We start from the raw sequence: 26,843 nt of genomic DNA, 5'->3' as shown, positions 1-26,843 counted from the left end.
TATCAAGATGTATTCTGCACAGTAACCAACGTTGAGTTGAAAATGAAATGGAAAAGAGATTTCCAAACACACACGTGAATGTAAATGAAGGAAAAGTTAATTATCCTTTATGACCTTATTCTAAGTTTGACATTTGGACTGTAGAGCCCAGGTTAAGAAGGAGAGATTCCTTGAACAAAACACTTCGAACCAAGCAAAGTGACGTCCTACCTACTAATCTATAAACCATAAACTATTACTACTATCCATATAATTCTGATTACAGATTGTAAATATAAGTGTTAGAATATCATGAAGCCAAGCCGGAACAGAATTAAAAATGGTACATATCCTCGCTCGTAAGAAATCTGTGTTGTTGCAATAATTAGCGTGAAAATAACTTATGAAGTGTTTATTATTATATTGTATAAAAAACACTTAAAAAAACGTAATGGACGTATAAGTTTGAGTGCAAAAAAGTCATTGGCCTATTAATTCAATAGTTTATGAATTTTCTATTTTGACCTAGCGATAGTGGAAACACCAAATTGAAATTTTGGGCTGAGCGCTTATAGCAAAAGCTCTTATCACTCGAGGTTTCTTAGAAATGTTAATTTTCTGTCTAAACTACCTATCTGTCTGCTTGTCTGCAAGATAATCTCGAAAACAAAACTGACCTATAGACTTGCCGAAATAAACCCTTTTTGCAAAAAGCTTTATTAATATATAAAGCAAACACTGAATTAGATGAGAGATAGTGCAATGTCCACTCCTATGGGATTTGACTGAGAGTTTAGCGGAAATTATTACACTTTGTCTTATAGCACGATCAAAGTAGCTCAAAATTAATATAATGTATGTGAACAAACTGAGTAAAATCGTAAAACAATTTAAGTTGTGAATTTTTTGTTCAAAGTGTAAAAAGGAAAAAAAAATAATAAAATTTGTGTTGAAATTTAAAACAGGATTTGGTTTCAACGCACTCTTGCGTTGAGGTACCCTCCTTAACCCACCGGACTGTTATTGTTACAACACCGATATGAAACGTAACTTAACATTGTTGAATGTATTCTGTGGGAAGATTTTATCTGTAGATTTTAATTTTGTATGACACTTCATTACTACACAACCGAAAACGGATTCTGTGATGGTGCAGTCCAACTATGGAATTTGGCTGGACGCCATCACTCTGTGGGTTGGCACAATTTCTCTTTTGTCTGCCAGGAGGAAGTAAACATGTCTTTTCTATAGTATTGGCTGTCTGTTTATCTGTCACAAGACATTCGAAAAATTAAGTCAAATATAGGTTTGATATTGTGTATGCAACCTCAGCAAAGCCTGTTACGTGAAAGTGGTATAGATTACTCCTACCTCGTACTAATGTATTATTAATAAAACTGAAACAGATGTTAAAAAATACGATACTTAACACAGCAGACGCGGTATGTTACTCATTCTTGAGACCATATTTAAATACAAGGAGTATGAGATAGTAGAATTGTCTTGAAGGCAAACTATCTGTTCAGCCGTGTGGTAACTGTTTTATGACTATACTACAGCTACTATGACTGTTCTAGTGGCAGCTACAACTTATTAAAATACTGTTAGTCCGTTTTAAGTGATTGAAACATTAAAAAAATTAACAAGTTTTAAGTGTTGAAATTAAGTTTGAATTACTCAGATAATTGTTAACATTATAGACGCGCGGCACCGGCGACATCATATGGTTTACAACAAATGCTTAGACTAGATACAAATCTGTTATCTAGAAATATTGAATAAGATTTCAATCCTATGTTAGTATACATAGCGAGCATACACTAATAATAATAATAATAATAATAATAATAATTGGATAATTGTCGTAGAATCATTTACAATACTGTATTGCTTGCACCTAATCGAAAACACATATTAAAGTTAATTAATGATGTTAAATACAACACAGAGCCCAAAACACATTAATTAAATACAATTTTAATACCAATTTAAATTAAGTACAACAAAATGAATTACAATTTGAATAAAGTGTATCTCTATATGTCTTTAAAAAGTTTCAAACACCACATTTGGAATAATTGAGAACGTTTAATTAAATTTTGAGGCTATGTATGATTATCAATATCACTTGATGACATTAGTGGATTTCAAAATTATCTCCTTCTGTCACACAAATGAAGTTGACTGAGGCGGTGGGGGAACACTAAACATTTACATAGTATGACCGATCGAAAACCTAGAAATTAAATCCTATTTCTTACCATGCTATCCAGAATTGCTAAGAGTAAAAAAATATATAATAATAAATTAAGTTGGGATGGAGTCGGCCAAACCACCCAAACTAATGTAGAAATTGAATTTGAAATTTTTAACATTGATCAGTATCTAGTAGTAAGGTTGAAATCACACAAAATAAATTAAAATCAATTCATATGTTGTTAGCTTTTGTATTCCTTGCACCTCTCATTTTCATCATTACATAGTTGTGTTTTGAATAATATTACACATAAAATTGACATCTCTAAATCAATTTAAAAATTATTAAAATATGGCATTCTATTTTTAAGTTATACTTTTGAACAAACGTCATTCCTCTTCATACTAAATATTAGCTATACATTGTAACTTAATAATTTTTCTATTTGATTAAAGCATTTCTAATCTTTTCAGTTTACACTTGCGTTATTTAGTATTTATATTAAGAAGTATTTTTAACGAAAAATAAACATTTCTAAGAAGATTTTTGAAGATTTACGCAAAGATTTTACTACAAACTCGATTTAAAATAGAAAACACAACTTACAAGCTACAACAATGTTCTATCAAGCATGCCTTCATATGTCTCACAGCTTAGATATTCTGTTTGACAGCTAGTAGATTTATGAAATCTGTCTGCATACTCTTTACGAATGGAATGGTGTCTGACGTCAAAGTATAGATGACTTGAACAGGATATTTCCGATAGTGCTATAGTCCAAGAGTCAGGTACGACAGTCAGATTCTGATATTCCCCCTGCTACCGAACGGAACGTATGTATATATTATATACTCATTCGGTACGAAGTTGGTAGGTTTTAATGTAAAAACAATCTATTAACTATAGTTCAGTAGCCCAAAATAGGGATTTTAGAAAGAACAGGTGGTCGCGTGGTAATTGGCACGAGGTATGACGATCTACCAACTTTCATCAGTCGCCCTTGTACTTTCCAACCTGTCCTGTTATTGTATTTGATATTCTGGTTCTTTGTCACGATTAGTGGCCCATGTGAGTGAGCAGGATAAGCCTACAATTGTACAAGTAGCTCTTTTTACATAAATAGAAAATACCAGGTTATGGCAGAAAAGCATGTTGTTCACATTATTTGTGCTCTTAAACTCTATCTTTAAGTAAACTTAACCTTTCCTCTGATTCAGTCTACATTACAGTAATTGATACATCATGAATAGTACTACTACGAAAGTAAGGATTGCACGACTGACTATCCATCCATTATCTGAGTTATGTTTACTCATAATAATGTCAACAAAATTTTTATATTTAGTTACAAATGTAAAAGATTCTAATGACAATAACTGTAATCAGCACATTTCAAAACGTTTTATTTAAACGTTTTCTTGGACATTTTAGTTTTATTACGAGTCGGAAGTTTCCATGTAGAAATATAACGAGTCCATAAGATACATTAGTTTACATTAAACCGATGAAGGAATTCAATATCCAAAGTAATACATGCTAATAGCAAGATGCACGGAAACTTTCGGCTTGACGCCCAGCCTGGAAAGTTCAGTGGTATGTTTCGGTTATAGATAGTGACACAACCCTACTATGCCCACCAAGAATTCATCAAGGTAATGGAGGAACTCGTGTATAACAGAGTATCGATGTAAACTATCATTTTAAAGCGCAAGTTCAAAACTTTCTTTACCAACTCCACAAGAAAACATTATTTAACAGTGATACAGAAAACTAAATCAAATTAGAAAATGCATGTAATATCATATTCATAAAAAAACATTATTTACTCTTTTTTATTGGTAATTGCATGAAATTTGTTTCTAATGTGAAACAAACAGGTGATCATACATCCTAGTGTACACTATACGTTACATGTTTTTGTATGCGTCCATGCAAAACTTACCTATCTTTTTAAAGTTTTTATGTCTTACGTGGTTTTAGGGAGCGTTAGTTTAAAACCTACCAAATCAATTTCTAAACAAACCGTCAACGCTTTGACGTGATGCCGATTGTTATTGTTCAATATGTGAAATAAACATAGGAGTCAATCTATTTTAAAGAAAACGTAATTTTTACATTATGTAAATTGGAATATAAGGTTTTTATCCAGGAAAAATCCACCTCAACGTCGTATATTTATATATTTATTTATTTTATACTTTTATGTTAGCCCTTTTCTCGTGTTTTCTCTGTGTTCCTTACATTTAATTGTCCTTTTTGCCTCATCTATGTAAAATTTAATTGTGAATTATACTAGTTCATATATCTGGTACTGCCACACCACCCTTTTTGGGATCCAGGTTAACTAAGAATAGACGTAAACTAACATCATTTTTTCTAGCAAATATATTTCAGATGAGTGAGTCACATTTTTAACATTAATAATCGCAGCACAATGGTGATATTTCAATTCGTTCAGTTTCTATAAAACAATCCCGAGGAAATGTAATTAAAAATAATATTTACAGCCTAAAGTTGTTTTAAAAATAGGTCTACTTCTTTATCTTAATAGAGCTAGACAGTGTTTTAAAACATTTGTAAGAAGTACGAATACATTCTTGTATGATAAGTTTGGTGACAGTGAATAATGTTGAAAAAACAAAGGAGTGCTCACAAAACCGAGCAGTGAACGTAATAAAACCAGGCGCTATATTGTATATATATAGTAATAAAGATAACGAAAAGGTGGACTGTATCATCATTTAATATGTATGATATGATATGTATATTATATTCAAGCAGTAGCATAAAAAACAAATTAGTATTTTTTGAAAATTGTTTGCGGAATAATTTAATGTTTCCTCTAGTGTTATTGGATATGGCCTAGAGAGGCATCACCAACGCTTTTCACGATGCCCTTCATTAAAAATACCATCACGGTAGTCCTGTAATTAAATATTGAATTCCTGAAGTTGGAAAGCTATAAAAATTACTTCTACGAGATCATGGAGCGTCCTACGAACCCGCCATGGTATTCTTCAAGGTCCTAAAACAAGTTTCATTTGTTGCTTCTGAAACGTTTAAAGTTATTAGCATATAGCCATGAAGATGAAATTCTAGAATTGTGTTGGGGGGGGGGGGGGGTGGGGGGGGGGGGGGGTGGGGGGGGGGGGGGGTGGGGGGGGGGGGGGGTGGGGGGGGGGGGGGGTGGGGGGGGGGGGGGGTGGGACAGGGGAGGCGCCCCCCGTACAAGTTTTGCGGCCAAACCAAACGAGGTAGATTATTCGTAACAACTTAAACCCCCCTATTTCCACCTCAAAAAATTTAAAAGAAATTATTTTGAAATCTCTAAAACCCCCCAAAAGGGTAGTTTTTTGGGGGGTAGGCGTGGTTTTTGGGAAAATTACCTCATTTTAAAGGAAATTTCTTCACTGATTATTTTGATGCAAAAAGTTTGAACCTATCTTGCCGCTTATGTACAGGGTACACCAAAACGTTAAAAAATCAGGGGTTTGTGGGTAAATTTATTACAACTACCTGCACAAATGTAGAGGGGACGATAGTTTTATTAAAAAAAAATTATGGTTGCCTGAAAAGTCGGTTTTACGGGCGAAGATTTTACGTGAAACACGTCTTTTTCTCGGTAGAATTTATTGATATGAATATTATTAAATTTGCCAATGGAACAAGGAATTGAATGAAAATAAGAATTGCAAAAATTTTTTAACTATAGAAATATATTTTGTTTACTAAAACATTTTTACATTAATTTGAAATTAATTAAATTTGTTATTGTAAATGGTAAAGTTGATAAAAACATTTACTAAAATTGGAATTTGAAATTTTCTTGCTAAACACAGTTAAATTCTAACTCCGCGCGTGGTGATTGGTCGGTTTAGTTCGTTTGTTATGACAGGTTAGAGGTTATAATTTGTTATTTTAAATGTTTGACTAGCAATACGCGCTGTTTCTTCTCAATCGACTGAATTACGATTGATTGCAGAGTGATTTAAACTAATAATTTACTTAACACTATCAACATTTGTCAATAGTATGACATAACCTATAAACTCAGTTTCTCAACTTTTGTGTCAATCTAACAATTAATCAATCAATCATAGTTTACGATAATGAAATATCAGTGTACAATTATTTACCTTTATTGTTGTAGTTGTTGTAAATGACGAATCTAAGCACTCCACATTTTCACGAATAAACATAGTTATCTGCTTTATCCCGTGCGGCGGACCCACAGTTATCTGCTTTATCCCGTGCGGATCCCGTGCGGCGGACCCACTGGACGGGCATCGTAACGTTACCGGGCGTTACACTTTTTCATGAGTGACTCCGAGCCGCAACCTAATTTAAGACGTTGTCACGTCAAAACTAATGATGAGACGGCTTATCGAAAAATATCATCAAATGCCACCCTACCCCAAAATTTACACATTTTAAAAATACATAGAATTTTGAAATACTTAACAGCCCCAATCTAAAAAAACTCAAATAGCAACCTAGGTTGTGTTATACATCATTAGAAAGGTCTTTAAAAAATAAACATTTTCTACATTTAAAGATTGTCTCTATCTCCAATGGTTTCAAAAACTGTAGAACAAAAATATATTTTTTAATAATTTTACTCAATGTATTTATTATAAAAGTTAGTGCAATGTGCAAGTAAAAATAAGTTCCAACAGTAAACTGGTCTCTTATGTTTATGATTGAAAAAAATACTGTACCCAATTTTTAAAAGTCTTTTAAAATTTAAAAAGGTATTGGAACACCGTAAACTACAATGTCTTACGGTAAGTGCTGAGTTATCTCATGAAACAGGAAAATTACCCAGTTATTAAATTAGTACATTTTGAATTATAAAAAGTTTTACACTTAAATTACTCAAAATGTATAGGAGAAAACCTGTTGTTATTTAATCATTGATGTGAGTGCCATGGAAGGAAGGAGTATCCTGTCATTATTAAAAAAGATAAACACTTCAAACTGGTTTTGAAAACAAATCTACCATGTTACAGCAGCATCATGGTAAATTATCAATATGACAATTATCAAACTAAAACTAACAATAACCTAGTAACTGACCTCATGAAGAGTTAAAACCGGTGCTCAAACTGCAACCCATTGTTTTCCAGACAGATTTCAATCCTTGAGGTGAAGCTATCTACAGCTCTCATTATCTCTTCTCTACTGATCGTGTTTATAGCCTCACTTATCCGCCACATCATGTCCTCTCTAGTTGTTGGTCTTGATTTATACACTAGGTCTTTTAGTCTACCCCACAAGTAAAAGTCCATACACGTTAAATCAGGAGATCTCGCTGGGTAGTTCACAGGGCCGCCTCTTTCAATCCATCTGTCAGGGTATTGCTCATTTAGAATTAATCGAGAATCTTTGGCGTAGTGTGCTGGTGCCCCATTGTGCATAAACCACATACGTTGTAAGACTTTCTCAGGGATTTCGATTAGAAAGTTGATATAAACTCGGTTTAGGCGATCGTCAAAGAAGAATGGTCCTACAATTTTGTCACCGATAATACCGCACCAGGTATTTAGGGTCCAGTACCTTTGGTTTTCCACTTCTTGCATCCAATGTGTGTTTTCAAATACCCAGTATCTCATATTGTGATGGTTCACTTCTCGATTACTCCTAAACGTAGCCTCGTCACACCACAGAATGTTACGGTGAGTAGTACGGTAAGTTTTTATTTTGTTGTAGTTTTTCTCGAGCCCACAAACAAAAGTTCATTCTATGAAGGTAGTCATCTCCATGGAGTTCTTGATGTAATGACATCCTATATGGGTGCATTTTATGGTCGTGAACAATTCTTAAAACAGATCTTTGACTCATACCAGAATCAAGAACTACTCTTCGTGTAGAATCATACGGATTCAGTTCAAAGGCTGCCAAAACTTCGGGTGCCCTATCACTTCTCACGGGTCTAGGGAGTTCCTTTCCTTTGTTGTGGTCAGGTTGAACATGACCTGTTTCACGAACTCGACTAGCAAGTCTTTGAAAAACGTTCTGGAGTAATGTTCGCGGTCTGGGTAACGTTGGGCATAAAGAAGAGCGGCAGCTGAGTAATTTTGGAAACATCCCCCTAATACCATAAGCATCTGGAATCCCTCCTCATTTGAGAATGGCATATTAGAACAAACAAAACTTACACTACGTACTTTAAAAAAATATAAACTAATATCTACCTCATACCACGTGGTCACAAGAACAACTGAATAGGGAGACGATAATAACAGAGATTAGATAAGAGACTAAGGAATTGGTTCCAAAATTCTTCCAGGGGCTACTCGTGTATTTGGGATTATTAAAACATGATCACCACGGTTAGATTGCTTTTGAAACATGTTACATTGATAGAAATCCTGTTTTTTATTACATTATTTAAAAACAAATTAAACTTAAAAGTCCAACTTTTTTCATTTTTTCATTGGGTTTTAATATTAAAATTCAAACTAACTTAGTAAAATTATTAAAAAATATATTTTTGTTCTACAGTTTTGAAACCATTGGAGATAGAGACAAACTTTAAATGTAGAAAATGTTTTTTTCTAAAGATTTTTTTAAGACCTTTCTAATGATGTATAACACAAACTAGGTTGCTATTTGAGTTTTTTTAGATTGGGGCTGTTAAGTATTTCAAAATTCTATGTATTTTTAAAATGTGTAAATTTTGGGGTAGGGTGGCATTTGATGATATTTTTCGATAAGCCGTCTCATTATTAGTTTTTGATAAAAATATCGTCTCTCTACATTTGTGCAGGTAGTTGCAATAAATTTACCCACAAACCCCTGATTTTTTAACGTTTTGGTGTACCCTGTACATAAGCGGCAAGATAGGTTCAAACTTTTTTCATCAAAATAATCAGTGAAGAAATAAACCTTTAAAATGAGGTAATTTTCCAAAAACCACGCCCTACCCTTTTTCCAAAAAACTACCCTTTTGGGGAGTTTTAGAGATTACACAATAATTTCTTCAAATTTCATTGGGGTGGAAAATAGGGGTTTTAAGTTGTTACGAATAAACTACCGTCGTTTGGTTTGGACGCTATACGTAACGGTACGGGAGTCCTGCCTCCACCCTGAAAAAACTATAGGGGCTTAATTAAAACAAGCTTCAAACTTTAATTGACCAACCAAATTTGATAGAGTAACGTTAGAGACCCTCTAGTTTGTGCCATTCCTCTTCTCTTTATAATATCTTTGAAATAAGGTGTCACTTGCTAGGGGGTTTATATGTAAACATTTTGACTTACCCCAAAAACACCCCATTTTAAGGAGAAGTTAAAAGTTTTCATTCATAAAATACTCCTCAATTAATCATATAAATATCCCCCAAAGTAAATCACTCAATCTCTATTCAAAAGAAAGTTAATAAGGGGGAGAGACTTTTAAGACATCCGGTATAATATAATGTATTGTGTTATATATCACGTATAATATTATTTATTAAAAAACCTTTTGAACGCGGGGTGGTTTTGGCTCTGGTGATCATGTTTAGTGAAGTTTGAAAGACATTTTCCTTAATTTTCACCATGAGAGCGATTACCAGTAGGCTGATTTTGTGTGCAGAATATAACTAATACGCGGAAATATACTATCCCTTTTTCAAGAATTAACATTAACGTAAAGGGGTGTATAGGTAGAACTCGTTGTTTCAGATATTTTATTTCAATTTTCATTATACGCTTATTGGAACAAGTAGAGCCCTTATTACCGAAATGGGGGGACTAAGGTCCCATCTTCTCAGTGTTTATGAGCTTAAGTCGACGTAAGAGTAAATTAAAACTTTTTATAGCGGCAGGAGGTGGCTTAATAATTCATGAGTTTTTGCTTCATTAAATGTATAAACATGCAGGTACCTTTGCTTAAAGAGACATAAAATAATCATATTTAAGATAAATGTTAATTTTTAATTGTTTCCACGGTTGAAATTTAGAATTACCAACAATAATTACCCATGCTTAGAAACAGTGCCATTCAAAACAGAAGTGAAACATTGTCTGAGATGAACTTTTTCTAAATATTGCATAATTCTCTATTTTGTATATTTTGGCTTTTATTTGACTAGAAATAAAAACTCCCCAGTAAATATTGTAATATTAATCCATAAGGAGTTGAAGAAATATATTTTTATAAGAAAAACAAACACGGAACAAACAATATTAAGCATGCGAAAATAATTTGGATACCAACTACATCCAAATTAAATTTAACAATAGAAATTATATATTACGCAACACTTTAAAAGTCAGTTTTCTGTTTTTTTCTGAGATATTTTAATGTTCCGAATCTTTGGTGGTGCATAATATGCATTTGTAACATTAGTAGATATGATTGAACTGTCAACCTAATCTAAAATATAAAAACCTTATGTTGTGTATCATCAAACGTTGCTAAAGTGAATTTTAATTTTTCGAAGTAATAAAATTATACTCATTTAACACGTGTTTTCATATAACACATGTGCAAGATCTCCAATGACTTACTGTGTCAATAAACATTAATTACATTTCAATGTTTCACTATATGTACTGCAAATTTATAATGTGTTTTAAATAAATCAACCGTGGAAATAGTAGCTTTTGAGAAAGAATTATGTGCTTATAATAATTTTTTTTTAATATATCCTAAAAATTAAAACTGATAGGTTTTATTATATTAATAATAAAACTATAAATATTTTAAAATTTCATTCTCGTATTTGAGTTCTCAGTTTTATATACTACACAGTAAGCTAAATACTTCGAAATCACAATAAGTCATTTCCAAATCGCATGTAGGATAAATACATGTTACAAACAAATATTTCTGTAATGTTGTATTTCAAGGAATATTAATCAATTTTAGACATAATGTTTTTATATTTAAACATTAATGTATACTTTAAAAATAAACCCTCAAAATGTAAAATTTCTCTCTTGGTGTTTCTAACTAAAAGTGTAGAAATCCTTAAACATATACTGAAAGATAATTTAATATTTTTATATTAATATTGCTGCTTTCAAGATTGGATGTATTCCCAATATACATCCCTAATGTAACTATTGGCTCATTGATAAAATTTAGAAATCCTGAAACAAATATCGAAATATATTTTAATATTTGTATATTAACCTGCTACTTCGATTATACTTACATTCCAAAGGAAAATATGCACAAACGTTTAGCTCAGCGTGTATCCAGAGCACGCTACAGTGGCAGAGGAGAGGAGGGATATGGATAGAGCTTAGTGAGAGGTCAGTAACCTGGCGCCTTGGTTTGTTCTCGTGTTTTTGTTTTATTAAACAACATTCATGTAAGGAACGAAACATTTGAGTTTGTTTTAACTAGTTCGTGCTAAAAATAAAGCTTCTTTTGTGTTTATTAAATTGATGATATTGACATTAGCTGTTATTCTTCAAACGACACAACTAACAATATATTTTTTGTTAGTAGAATAGGACTCCGTTGTAACACCAATTGAGATGGTTTGAAATTAAATACTTAGATAAATTTAAATTAAAATCGGTTTGGCTGATGAATGCTTTATAAGTGGCTTGGCTTTCATTATTACTCGTATTTTATGCCAATTATGTTTGAACATTCAAATTTTATTTGACTTCGTTTACTTATTTCTTAAATATAACTCTATTACTGCAGAGTTTTTCAAAGGAGAAAATTTGAATTATATTTCACTTAAAACATTTAATTAGTGTCAACCTTGAAACTGTCATTTTAACAGAACACAACATAAAGTACTGATACATTTCAATCTCCCTTCAGTTCAGTTCCTTAACAAGGTTAGTATCAGCAACTCCCCCTCCCATTGTTGGTTAATTGGGATATCCCACTTCCCTCATAAACTCAACCAGCTTTACATTATTAACTCATCTCTTGCCTCATATTCCACCAATTATTTCTTTTACAGTACTGCGTTTAGTGTTGTATTAAACTCATTCACTTAATTGAAGTGTTTAATTATGGAAATGCGATTGTTTAGCTGAGTCGGAAACAATCAGCGTCTGCCTGGTTGTATGTCTGTTCTTTAAACGATAACGTCAGAGTGGATCGAGCAACGAGCCTGATACATTGTATATATTCATATTAAATAAAAATGCAATTAATACTCACGTCTGAAAGCTTTGAATAAAATACCGCGTTTAAGGTAAATAATGTCCATTATTTGTGGATGGGAATGTTTAAAATGTATATTTATTTTAAAAATTAATTATTTACGTTAATATTCTTTAAAGTAATAATACCAATTATAATTATTAAAATGTGTAGTTGTTCGTCCATATGTCTCTTTGTCCAGCCGTCTGTATGATAACTCTTGATAGAAATATATTACAGACTTGAAACTTTGGTTTCATACTTGTAGGATCCCTTTTAGTCCAAAGAAGAACACTATTGATTTTGGTTGAAAAGATAAAAAGAGTAGTCCCAGTTCCGTATATTCTGTAGGTCTGTGTTTTTCTGTCTTTGCAATAACTCTTATTAGGAAAGTCCTAGTGGCTTGAAAACTGGTGCATATCTTCCTTCTTGGTCCATGGAAGAACTCTATTGATTTTAGGGTCAAAAAGTAAAAATATTGTAGCGTCTGTGCCCTACGTCTTTCGATCTTTCGTTGTGTTCTGTCGTGTCCGTCGATACTCACATTATTTATTACCGTTTCGTAATGAGTGATATCCTTGACTATATTCGTATATAATCAAAGGTGCTACAAACAAATTCAATCAAAATTTAAACCTCCAACAGCTACTAACGCCCTGCGAAGCCTTACATCTGAATTCGGGAGTGTACCCATCTTAGATAAAATTATAGTGCACAACTTTGGGTTTACTCATTAACAACACTTACGCAACTTTTGTAACCCAAGCCATATATTACACAAAAATTGTATACAAAGTTTATGAAATCATATATCAAGGAAAAATCGGAGAACAATATTTTGTGCAGTGTGGAGAGCAAAATATGCTATCCAATGTATAATCAAACTTTGGAGTGATAAACATTAATGTAGTATTTATTTATTATGAATGATATTTCCAACTTTTTTCAACTTTACTACATTGCAAAAACAAAAACAATTATTTTTATTGTTGTGTAGATTTCTGTATAACCCAGCACAGCTATCGTATTTTAGCACGAATGCAATATTTTATGATTCTATTCAGGAATTAGCTTAATTAAAATCGAACTAATGAAAACTAAAATATTTGATCAAAGGCGTATAATTTTTGTTGGTGTTATTTAAAACCATATTTATATTAAATAATGAATTTCCTTTCACTCTCGGAAGAGTAAATATTTCAAATTAGACTTAAATCAGTAAATAAATATAAAGTTTAAATGAATTCAAGAATAATCAAAGTTGTACGTGACATTTACAAATGTCCTCAATTCACCACATGTTTTTAGTACTATTCTCATGTCAATTAAAATCTGAAGCAAACGAGTGAATTAGTAATCTATACACCCTTAATAATACAAAAACCTTTTACTTGGTGTTTAAGAATGTCTTTTGTCACCGTTGTGCTCGCCCTTCACATATATTACAAAAGCTGATATTAAAAATGTTTTGAAACTTCATTAAGCCGGTATTTCGGTTATGGTCAAACCTTTGAGGCCTGGCTTGTGGCGTTGTGTTCAACTAATAATGTAATAGCTGTATAATGGTTAAAATAATATCAAGCCGTCTCGGGACATAGTGACTTTGTATATACTTCTGTATATAAAACCTAGACTTTTACATGTAAATTTCTAATGTTTCACAAACCACATTATAATCTATATTAGTTACTGTAAAATAACTTGTAAAATTGAATTTTACCAACTACTAAAAAAATTCTGAATATAATAAAACATATCCTTAAAACAAAATTTAGTTTCACTTTAGTATCTGTTGGGTTTTTGCTGTAATTAAAATTTTACGCTTATTTTAGTAATTTTTCTAATGGTATTTCATTAAATAAGTTTATTATTAAGTTCACGATAGACCAAACACTGATAAATAAGACTCTACTATTAAATCGGACTGGAATATTAAATAAACTGAGCGAATTGACTACAAGGGTTGTTATTTAATTGCACTCATTGGCCAAAGTTAGCTATCGAATATATCAAACATTGAGCGTGCCGAGCCGTTTATTTAAATCCCACAGGAATGGAGTACACTATAACGATATTATGTTTGTGGAACATTATATCAACTGTAATGTAATGTTTTGGTTGGCTTAGCCACATGTGTTTGAGGTAATCGTGTCAGCCCAGCTTATCTAAACATTCCCCTGCTCCTAATATTCCCTCAGAGTCAGGTCTATTGAGTACTTCCATTTGTTTAAGTATTAACTCAGTCTATGGGAAATTTTCACACAGTTTTTGCTATTTAGGTACACAAAAACATGTGGTTATATAAGCAATTTAAGGAATATTCAGTAATTTAAGAAGGTATTGTAATTGACTTTACAACGTAACTTGATGAACACTTTATGTCAAGAATTATAAGAATATCCCATGGAAATACCTTATGACGTTGTGCAATATTGAGCACGTAATGGACCTTACGGTTGGTGCTCCGTAAGGACAGAACACCCAGTGTCTGAAGTAAATGATCAATTTATCAACGTGAGAAAAGGATACACAGCTGTATCCTGGAACTCTGTTTGATATTACTCCTTGTATCAAAACAAACATTTTGTTGTTTCAACATAGTCGAATAGCTATGGCGTGTTATAATGTTGGATGGATTTACTTTGTTTTTCCTTATTATTCTTATTTTTGATGATAGAATTATTCGAAAGGTTTTTGAACATTTCATCCATAATGTTACAAAAAAGAACACTACGTTTTCGATGATTAGAATCTATTCTCTTCATCGGGTGTAAAAAACATTTAAGGCATAAGTACACTCAAAGTTCAAAATATAATAATTGTGTGACCAAGATCTGGCCTTAGTTATTATGGTTTAATAACGGAACAAATACGTCAAAATTCTAACCATATAACTGAGATGAAAGCAAATACTAATCATGGCAGAATAGTAATGAGTGTCGTAAAACTCTCTTGAACCACTTTGTTCTCAAAGAATGGATCATACAGAGAATAATTATCCATAAAAAAATCACTTGCTGCATATAACCAGTTTAATAAATAATACATTTTTTTAAAATAAGAATGTATAGCATTACAGACAACATGACAGGTAATGTAATAATTGTAAAATGTTAATACAACACAGAAGGTTTCGAAAGTCCTGAGACCCAGTGTTTATGAACACAGCCATGGCATCTTAGTGATTATTGTACTAATAATAAGGATCCAAAGGCACTTCGGAAACCTTGAAAATAAGATCGCATCAGAAAATATATGTTGCAATATCTCATGAGCATTCACGTCCATGCATATATGAAGTACAATGTAAAATTAATACAGTACATGTAAAATTACGTTTATTCGGAAACTCATTTATTCGGATCTTTTGGTTTATCTGGATCGTTTTTAGAGTGGAGCGAGACAATTTTTTGAAACAATAAACAATTTTTGTTGAATTTCAGTGATTTTTTCCGCATTTATGATACAAAATTATTCCGAATCCCAATATCTAACTCACCGAATGGTCATCCCGAAATGAAATACTGGCACGTACACGATTCATAATTGAATGAGCCGCACATCACCACTAAGTACATCGCGATGGGCTGCCCACCGCTAAGCACGTCACCGCCTAAACATTGTAGTACAGTCACATTGTTTTGAGCCTTTCCTCACTGGACTTTAGGTGGATATCGGCACCCCTATTAGGCGTTATTCGACCATTTTCAGGAATAACTCTACAGATGGTAGCATCTTACCAACCTGCTAGCCTTATTCTTCTCCCTACTAAGCAGGGTTACTATTGCAGCGAATCGCCATCAGTTCAGTAAAACTAACCTGTTTCGTGACAGCATAGGCTCAGCCGGTTCAGATCGCTGTAATGCAACTAACTATCCGTGACTTGAGTCAGCTTCGGGCTGCAAACAGTGGGCATTGCAAAATTTAGCATCCTGGATTCAGGTGGATGCTTTGCACATGATTTCTGATCGTATGCCTCAAACATGTTTCCTTCAGCAAACCCTTCAGGGTTGTGGATAACCTTCTAGGGAGGCTTGGTTGGAGGGAAAGAAACCTCGACCACCAGCGGAACTTGAATGGGTTTCACCTTTGGCTCTAAAACAAAGTGAACAATGTGCTGGGATTGTGGGAGTGAGACCGAGCAGGGAGCTGGTGGCCCCTATGGACCCTTTCTCACGGGTTTCCAGGCAAAAGTAACAGTCATTATGGAATGTGCTCGTAAAACTCTTGGCCTGCAGTATATGAGTAAAACAATTTGAATTTTCACAGTTACAAGGATATCACTGAAATACTCTTGTGTGTTTCAATTCCAAACTTGTCTGGGATTGTTATGAAGCCATTTCTTACCTTGGCAGAATCAGCGATGTGGCTTATTTGTTGGGTTCCCGGTCAAGAGGAGGTCTTTTTCAACGAAAGAGTTGATTCCATAGCCAACTTCGGGCTCAGCGTCCAACATAACAGAGCCCGAACCGTTGAGTGATATTTCTAGGTGGTGAATTCTTTTTTGGACTGTCCGCAAAATGGGTTCAAACTGAAACATGAGAGGAGGTAGAGACTTTATCCGGGTCCTGAGAATGATTATGTTAGTTCCTAACAGTCACCTACCCTCAGGTTGGCGTCTTTTCTTCTCGCCTTAGGTACATCGTTGTCTTCTGAGATAGATATATGTCTTCTGGTTTAATTACGGGACATGATCACCTGAGGAAGCATCCCCACAAACTCTAAATTTATTGGGAAGATCCGCTCCCTAGATTGTTTGATGGGCAGGGGGAAACTCCTGAAACACCTACTCTTCAATTGTCTTGCAATAGCAAGGGAGCACTACGCCATCTTTGGTACTCCTGGGGCAAGGGCGATGAATATCACCAGAAGGAAGCGATAGGCTCTTTTCAGAGCGGTTTGAAGAAATACTGAAACAGTAAAATTAGTAACCTCATGGTATACCACAAGAGTACGCAAAATAACCCTTGAGACTAAAGTTTGTAGCAATTACCGCCTCTTAGAACAAGAAGAACTCAAAGCTAGCCGTTGTATCTGCTTTGTTTTATTTGTTTTTTATTTGAAATGACAAATTTTTTAAATACTTTTTGTTTTGCTTTACATAAATAAGTAGAAAATTATGTTTATCTGAAAAAAATCTAAGTAAAACGATGACGAGCAGGGCTCTTATTCTGCTTGACATGATTACTGTATTTCACGGAGCAGTTTTCACGTCGAGTGCAATAATTAAATGTCATCTCTTAGACACTTGAGTCACTTGTTCATGAAAATGTACGCCTCAATGTTTCCTACGCCCTCTAGAGCTCTCTTTCTAGAATATAATTAGCTGCTCTTTCCACTTTAACGTTAAAACCACAGGATGCTTTATAAACCGGGTTATGAAACTTTAAACGTGTTTTTAAACGTCATTTTTATACTGTAATATTCATACAGCGTTGCTGTTTTTACTCAACCAATATTTTAGTTTGTACAATTTTTAAATACTACTTCCAGAAGGGATTATGTTCTAAAACCATGTCAACTTAACAAAACAATCAACAGTTAACAGTGATACATAACACCAAACCTCTTAGATATCCACAGGGTGTGCCCAGAGTTTAGTATAAAAAATGCGAAAGACGTGGTGTTTATTCATTCACCAGAGGACCTAAAAAACACGTGTCGGATTTGCTGAACCTTGGCTTACAAAGTCAACCTGGCTTTCGTATAGCCCTTCCTAAGTTTATTAAATGTTTTCTTCACTTCACTGCAGTAAAACTGGGGTTTTCATCTAAAGAACTTGCGAGGGTCCACCTTAAGCTGTATTTAATTCAGTTGTCAAACTTCTTACATGCAAGAATACTTTTCATTCTGTTTTTCTTTGGCTTTAGCTAATTAAGTTGTTATTTTTGTTATAATGCGTCGTTTTAACAATTCAGAATGACATAGTTCTTATAATTAACTTCAAATACATGAGTAGCAATTTAATATTAAAAACTAATATTTAGCATTACAACAATGTTTTCTGTGAAGTATAGGATTATAATATATAACCATTATTAGGTTTAAAAGAAGTAAATTTCATATTTTTTCATGCCACATGTGGAATGATTAAATATTGTAAGAAACAAATTCGAACTTAATCTCAGTTGGGACAAATTGAAACCCTGTATATGACCAAAGCACTTCTTATTACTACCAACGACTTTGTAGTATATCAGCTATTCCCCTTGTTCTGTTTGGTAATATGTTTTGCACCAGCTAGTGGCTCATGAGGAGAGGACGAGAAGAATAAAGCTAAAAAGGAAATCGGCCTCTCTTTTTTACTAGAAAGAAGTAAGGAAAAAGAAGGAAAGTAATGTTTCAAATTAATTAGGTTAATTAATTTAAAAAAGTCATTTGATTCTTTTCATATTCAATGTTTATTCTTATTCAACAAAATCCAGAATTTCCTGTTCCAATATCTAGATTTGAAGGTGATTAATGCAGCGTTAAACATTAAACTATTAACAGATTGGCCCTTTTTGAGGTTGTTCCTACAGCTAAATTTTTTGGGAGGAAATATAATTTTAAAACCAATTGGAATTGGAAATAATGACCTATTTTCAAATATAACTTTTATGCTCCGAAGACTGCCTTTATAAATAAATTTATTCATCACCAGAGCATCTAACAATAATTGGGTTAGTTTAAAAGTTTTCACACATTTCTCCAATACCATTTTTAAAATGGTTTCAATGAATTAATGTGTTTTTTATAAAATTTTATTTTGCTGCTTGGCCATTAAAAGATATGTATCTTATCAGTAACATATCTGTGAGGAGTAACACTATCTTTAAACCTCCTATCAGCTCTTAACTGAAGCATCATGGCTATCAAAGGAAGGGAATGTTTGACACTCTTGAGAGCTGAAAGAGTCGTCGATTGATTTTTTGAAGTGCGATCTTCCTCTGGTATACTCGTTGCATTGTCAGCTTTGGAATTCACAATGCTACTTTTGTATGATTTTATTTGTTTATTTATTCAAACATTCTTTCAAGAAATAAGTCAACCTTTTTGAATTATTCGTTATACGTTATTATATATCGACTCTTGTTTAAAACTTTAATAATTTTTAAACCTACATTCGATAGTTATGAAAATTAAACATAACTAATAAAATTTCTACCCACTTTGTCTATATTGTTTTGATTAATTGTTTGCCGGATTTCCCCAGTTACCTGACCTATTAAGGCCCTCAAATGAATTAAAACCAAGAGGTTCATATGGCTGTAAGTCGAGCAAAGGTTTATTATAATAATACCGAAGAAATTAGAACGTTAACCTTTATAGTTTCTAGTCTTCCAATATAGACGGTTGTGATACTATCTAGCAATGATTATTATTAGCCAAACATCAGCGAAGCTGGCACAATTATCAGGGAACTGACAAAGTTTTCTTCTGTTTTTTTCTCTGCCTGAAAGATATCTCGGGAGTAATTTGTGCTTTAGACAAACTCTTGTACAAACTTGTATTTTTAACATAACCAATATTGAGGGCCCTGTGAGTCCCTTATGTGTGTCCAAATATATACACCTTTACCTGTTGCGAAATCTGCGATGCGACGCAAGATCTAGTGGACTCCTGCCTCCTTCTGGCATGAATAAGAATTCAGCGTTTTTTAAACATCTTATTCTATTTCAAGCTAATTTTTAATCAAGTTAATCATCCTTTAAATCAGAATAAGCTAAACATTTTCTTTTGGATTTGGAACAAGTTTTTGAATTAGGATACATTATAACTCTTCTATAGCAGTCTTTACTCATGAAATACTTTCATGTTGAGATTAATTTTAAAAAGTCAATGTAATTACAAAAGTATTACACTTTGATATACGTATTAGAAACGAGTATGTATTTAAAGCATTAAAAATGGCACAATAATGTTTGGAACAGATAACCAAACAAGTTCACGGGCTGGTCGAGTCAGACGCATAATCATTCAAGTTTGTCGCACCAAAGCCGAATGATGCGGAATCTAAGAAGCACAAAGGATCGATGGTATTCTAGCGGACAGAGAGCCTATTTCTTCTACAACCTTGAAACTTAATATTACCTATAGCATATTGTTTAATATCAAACAACGAGAATAAATTTCCTATAGTACACAAATAGGAATCATATTATCCGGAACGCGCTATAGAGTAACTCTCATCTTTTTTTTTATATTCCTTTAATGGTAAGTGGTAAGCATTTTAAATCCGGGCAGTTTTCTGGCCGGTTCTCAGTAGCCGTCTGCATCTATCGAGATAATCCCCTAAGGATAGTAGTTCAATGGAATAACTCTAGAAACACATGGTGTTGTATGAACAGATTCGGGTACAACTATCTTGTGAAAGTAGTAAATATTCCAGGATTCGATTTTTACTGTGAAATGAACTGTGATCACTCAGTAAACAACTGTCTCTTGTTGCAGGGTCAGAGTGGAGTACTATGTGAACGAGAACACATTCAAAGAGAGACTACAACTGTACTTTCATAAAAAATCAACGCTCCAGTGAGTATTGTTGGTATACAGTAACTAGTAGCATGACTAACATGAACTAGTAACTTTTCTTGATTCACTGTAAACTATACAAAATTAGCATACAAATTGGAAACTGACAGAGAATTAACATCAGTTCATGCTTAAATCTTGTCCTTTCGAAGTTAGTTCATAAGCCTCGATTCTATAACATATACGGTGAATCTATAAGTGAAAATCAAAATTATATTGAATACGTCTTACTTTGAATCCTTTTAATATAAATTATATATCTGACTCGATACTAGATAATACTTCATAAAGTATTGGTAAAGTTTAAAGTATCATAAAGCTTACAGAATATATAACGATTGTGCTAAAATATACAAGTAATCACATAAACGATTCTGACTGCGGAAGAATGAGTCCATTGGTCTCAAAGCGTTTCTTTCATCCAATTCATAATGCCTTTAAGAGCTTGTGAGTGAGTGGCGTCCTTTTTCAGAGAGATTCTATTTTCCACAATGCCAACTGTTAAAATGTTGAATTCTATAAATTTACTTCTTTTTTATGTATAATTTGTATATATTTTCTATTATAATTTTAGAATAAATTCTTTAGATTAATTATTAATGATGGATTGAATATTTATTCTGGCAAACTTTTTTTTGTTATTCTACAATATTATATGACTCTCTCATTATTTTTTTAATTACAAATTTTACTACAAAATACTGCATTAACTAATTACTTTAATGGGGAAAGAATTTTAAAAATATTTTTTTTATTGTATGCCTACTAATTATACTGAGATACCGTGCTGTATTCATGAAACTGTTCGATCTTTACAATTATAAATATATAATTTTGTCAGTCACGTTTTGCACCGTGTGTCCATTGACTTTCCACAATCAACAGTGCATTTCGTTTGCTATATAAAAATGCTGAATCTCTCTCTAAAATATTCCACGAAACATTCCACAACGCAAACGCTCGAACTGTTTCATCCCCCCCCCCCGCTCACCTTCAATTTCAGTGGCTCTGGTAAACAATAAGCCATTCCGCCATTCCAATAAACAAATATTCTACCTCAAAAAGTGCTCCTTGTTTGAGTTTTATTCCATCTGCCGATCACAAATATTTGTAAAATGTAATTTAGATATTAAAGATTTTATTAAATGGGTTCTCTTGTACGATGTAAACAGTTTTCTAGAAGTTATTTATGTTTATTTTATGGTATTTTTCTGTCTTGTTACGTTTTTTTTCATCGAACGTTTTTTTCCCACATTAACACTTACAAGATATTGGTTATTTGTTGATATTTTATTCCACTTACTAATATTCATCAAGTAGTTTATGGTAGGAAAGAGTTGACTCAATGTAAATGTTGAATTAAGCTACAGATCACCTTCCTTTTATTGCAGGACGCGATGATTATTAAGGAATCGGAGAAAAACATAGCTATTTCATCGTACATAGCGAATTTAATCATAAAATCAGAATGTTCTGCTCATGGCTGAATTTCTAACTTTAGGGTGTTTTAGGATTATGATAGATTTTAAAATATATGGTAAATTAAAAAAAATAGTTTTTTTTATTTTCAAGTATTTATATTCAAGAGAAGGATGTTATACTAAAAAAATCGTAAATCAAATAATAATCGTGTTCTATTCGCTAGCAAGAACCATCAAGAACATACCACAACATTTGGAAATATCATAATGGCTACCGTTATCTCAGAAAATCTACAACCTTAATTTTGTTTACATTGTGATAATTCATTTTCAACAAACGATAATCCAATTGGTTGATCTTAGATGTGCATAATCTTGAACTATCTTAATACCCTTTAAACGACTTAACTTTAGCAAAGAAAAACTATTTCGAAACGTTCAAAAAGCCCACTAAGTAGTAAATAAAGGTTGTATTACAAGTATATAGCACGAAAAGTTAGCGCTTTTATCTACTTCAAGGGTTGGCATATCGTTACAATACTGCATAGGTAATATTCAAAGAAACTAGTTTATTATTTTACTCATACAATTCTGATGTTTTTATGTTTCAGGCCTTCGAATTCGTATTGCCAACCTCCTCTTCAAGTTACTGACATGTGTCCTGTATATCCTGAGAGTGGTCACCGACGACGACCCTATAAATGCTGCCTGGTCAGTTTCAGGTTCATTTCTATACTATCGTACATACATAAAGTTAAATTGCCTACCTGCTGTTCAAGCTACTGACATGTGTTCCTGTATATCACTGAGAGTGGTCACCGACGACGACCCTATACATGCTGCCTGGTCAGTCCAGGTTCATTTCTATACTATCGTACATACATAAGTTAAATTGCCTACCTGCTGTTCAAGCTACTGACATGTGTTCTGTATATCCTGAGAGTGGTCACCGATGACGACCCTATACATGCTGCCTGGTCAGTCCAGGTTCATTTCTATATTATCGTACATAACATAACGTTAAATTGCCTACCTGCTGTTCAAGCTACTGACATGTGTCCTGTATATCCTGAGAGTGGTCACCGATGACGACCCTATACATGCTGCCTGGTCAGTCAGGTTCATTTCTATACTATCGTACATACATAACGTTAAATTGCCTACCTGCTGTTCAAGCTACTGACATGTTGTTCTGTATATCCTGAGAGTGGTCACCGATGACGACCCTTTAACATGATGCCTGGTCAGTCCAGGTTACATTTTCCTATACTATCGCTTACATACAATAAAGTTAAATATGGCCTACCTCCTGTTCAAGCTACTGACATGTGTCCTTGTATATCCTGAGAGTGGTCACCGATGACGGACCCTTTATACATGCTGCCTGGTCAGTCCCAGGTTCATTTCCTATATTATCGTACCATTACATAACGTTAAATTTGGCCTGACCCTGCTGTTCAAGCTAACTGGAAACATGTGGTCCCTGTACATTCCTGAGAGTGGTCCACCGATAGACGGAACCCTATACATGGCTGCTCTTGGTCAGGTCCAGGTTCATTTCTATATTATCGTACATACATAACCGTTAAATTGCCTACCTGCTGTTCAAGCTACTGACAATGTAGTCCTGTACATCCTGAGAGTGGTCACCGATGACGGAACCCTATAAATGCTGCCCTGGTCAGTCCAGGTTCATTTCTTTTATATTATCGTACATACATAACGTTCAATATTGCCTACTACTGCTGTTCAAGCTTACTGACAAGTGGTGTAGCCTGTACATGCCTGAGAGTGGTCCACCGATCGACGTACACCCTATAGGCCTACATGGCTGCCTGGTCCAGTACCAGGTTCATCTTTCTATATTATCGTACATTTACATAACGTTAAAATTGCCTACCTACTGTTTCAAGCTATCTGACATGTGTCCTGGTACAATCCTGAGAGTGGGTCAACCGATGACGGACCCCTAAACATGCTGCACTGGATCAGCTCCAGGTTTCATTTCTTATATCTATCGTACATTACATAACGTTTAAATTGCCTAACCTCCCTGTTCAAGCTACATGAAACCATGTGTCCTGTATATCCTGAAGAGGTTGGTCACCGACGACGACCCTACAAATGCTGCCTGATCAGTTTCAAGTTTCATTTCTGTATTTATCATTACACGATACCTAACGCTATATTAGGCTTCAAACTATACTTCCTAAAATCCACTTCCTATTATGTGACCTACAATCATGGATTACAAATTATCCCATTAATTAACCCCATACAATTGAATTTGTAAATATTTCATGTACTGGAGTATAGAAAGACAACAGACTCAACATTATTTTTCATTGCATAAAAACAGATTGCTGCTTGGTGTGTTCTCTATTGCCTCAATACCAATGATAGTCAAGACAATAAGTTCAATTGGTACGCCCCCGAAGAAAATCATTCAGCTTACCGCACTCACATCCGACTAAATAACCAGCTTTGATGAGAGGTAATCTCGTTTTGTGTGTTTGCAATCGAGTAGACGCTAGCTCTTGATCTCAATCTCCTTTCCCGTCAATCAACAAATTAGTGTTAATTTTAAGTTAATCATTTTAATGCTGAAAAACATATGAGTTGATGAAAATAGATCATCGCCACAAACCATTTCTGGAAAAATGTATGCGCTTGTATTTAAAATGATTTACGAACGTAATGTAGTAATATGAATATATTATACAGTTTACCAAGATTACCAGATTTGACAACGATCAGGCAGAATTATCACAATCATACTTGTTAAAATAGAACAAAAGTCAAGGAAAAAGAATAACTATCCCATTAATTTTTTATCCTCTAATGCTTATTCTTGATCATACCCAACTTTTCAAGATATACGGCGGGGCTTCAAGTAAAATGTATGAAATTCCAAACAAAAATCAACGATAATTTAATATTTTATTGCACGAAGTACAATATAATTTTGTATAAATTTTTTGGCCATAGTGCAGTGATTCATAGTTTTGTAGCCTCAAGTATACAAATAACGTAATGAGCTAGTTACAAGGTTTCTGAACTTGCTCAAGCACACTTTTAATACACTAACGACTATGAATTGTTGTAGTTTGGAAGATTCAACCATTCATCTACTAAGTAAATACAAAAAGACAACAACTAATAGAAGCGTAGTTTAAATTAGTAGCGTCAAATCAAAGCTATTTTTAAGTTTATTCCATGAGTTTAGAGAAGTAACATTTATCTTAGTTTATAATACAGAGAAATATCCACTTTTGTAACCAGAACCGTTTAATGTTTAATTTAATTTAATTAGTAGTGAAAGATCAACAAGAAACGTATATTTTCATCAAACAAAGAACCACATGAGTATGTATTCATATAATGGGGTGGGGGGGGGGGGGGGTGGGGGGGGGGGGGGGTGGGGGGGGGGGGGGGTGGGGGGGGGGGGGGGTGGGGGGGGGGGGGGGTGGGGGGGGGGGGGGAGAACTTAGTACGGAGGTTGTTAATTTATTCACATCATTACATATTTATGGTCGCTGCTTTGCTGCTCGGAAAATGTAGACGTGCGCGTGTTTTAAGGGTCTTGTTCTAAGTACTTACCATATATATCTACAGCTGCTAAGGACATTACCACTTAAATTTTTTGTTTTTGTATGTTTTACACCGCATCATATTTATAGCTACCGAGAATACTGCCCACATAATAATATAGTAAATTCAGCAATAGGTTAAAAAAAGTCACTCATAAGGGGTTAGAAAAGCTTTTTTTTTTGGAAGTGTGTTTGTTCACACGATAAGTCGAATAAGACACTTCACCTTCAGACATAATTAATATTGCAATTACGTTCCATTTATAAATAGGTAAAATTTTAGTTACAAGACTGACGCATGATTACCCCATGTGATTGGTTGCGCTTTATTGAACATTTTAAAACTGGTCTTATGTCTTAGGTAAAAAAGAATCACAACGGGATGTTGCAGAAATAATAACATGTAAAACAAATCGAGTCAGTCATATGACATTTTAATACGTGACATTTTATATGCTGCAACTTTTACCATAAAAACTTCATTTTACAATTTATACTACAGAAATTGAAACTATTATATGATTAATTAAAGGACCATATCACCCCCCCCGACTTTGTAGGTCAGATAAGTGGCAGTTTTTTCAATTCTATAAAATTCGAAAACCGCTCAAAAGATTGTTTATTAAATATGCGATGTGTATGGTTGACGTGGTTACGTGTCTGGGATAATGATGCACGAGAGCCCCCAACTGGCCGTTGTGGAGCGCTGGTGGGGGGGGGTACTGTGCGAACAGAAGGACTTTGCAGTGAATCCTTTCATAAAGACCGTCATGATACCATTTACAAGTAGGAGGAAACTGGAAATCACAATACAGCCAGTCCTATGTGGGGACCAGATACAGATAAGCAGGGTTGTTTCACTTTTTTATTTTACTAAACAAATCGGATGAAATAAAGTCATGATAATACATTCCCAATATAAATAAAATGAATTGTTATATATAATACCTCTTGATACATTGCTATCGAGTATTTGCATAAAAGATGTTTACAGGTATCTATTAAACAACCAAAGGAGTTGTTTTCAAAGCTTTCATTTTG

General features: G+C 33.7%; 1 protein-coding gene across 1 annotated transcript in view; it reads left to right on the top strand.

Annotated features, from left to right (window-relative positions):
* LOC124359832 overlaps positions 1-24,347 on the top strand; it is a 159,107-nt gene extending 134,760 nt beyond the window's left edge. The window contains exons 2-5 of the mRNA XM_046812945.1: positions 20,711-20,791; positions 22,824-22,923; positions 23,125-23,189; positions 24,275-24,347. Coding sequence (XP_046668901.1) covers positions 20,711-20,791; positions 22,824-22,923; positions 23,125-23,189; positions 24,275-24,347 — 319 coding nt within the window. The remainder of the gene's footprint in view (positions 1-20,710; positions 20,792-22,823; positions 22,924-23,124; positions 23,190-24,274) is intronic.
* Positions 24,348-26,843: the final 2,496 nt, after the last annotated feature.

Source organism: Homalodisca vitripennis, chromosome 1, assembly GCF_021130785.1.
Source record: "Homalodisca vitripennis isolate AUS2020 chromosome 1, UT_GWSS_2.1, whole genome shotgun sequence".
Classification (NCBI taxonomy): Eukaryota; Metazoa; Arthropoda; class Insecta; order Hemiptera; family Cicadellidae; genus Homalodisca; species Homalodisca vitripennis.
This window is presented reverse-complemented; position numbering and strand designations above follow the sequence as displayed.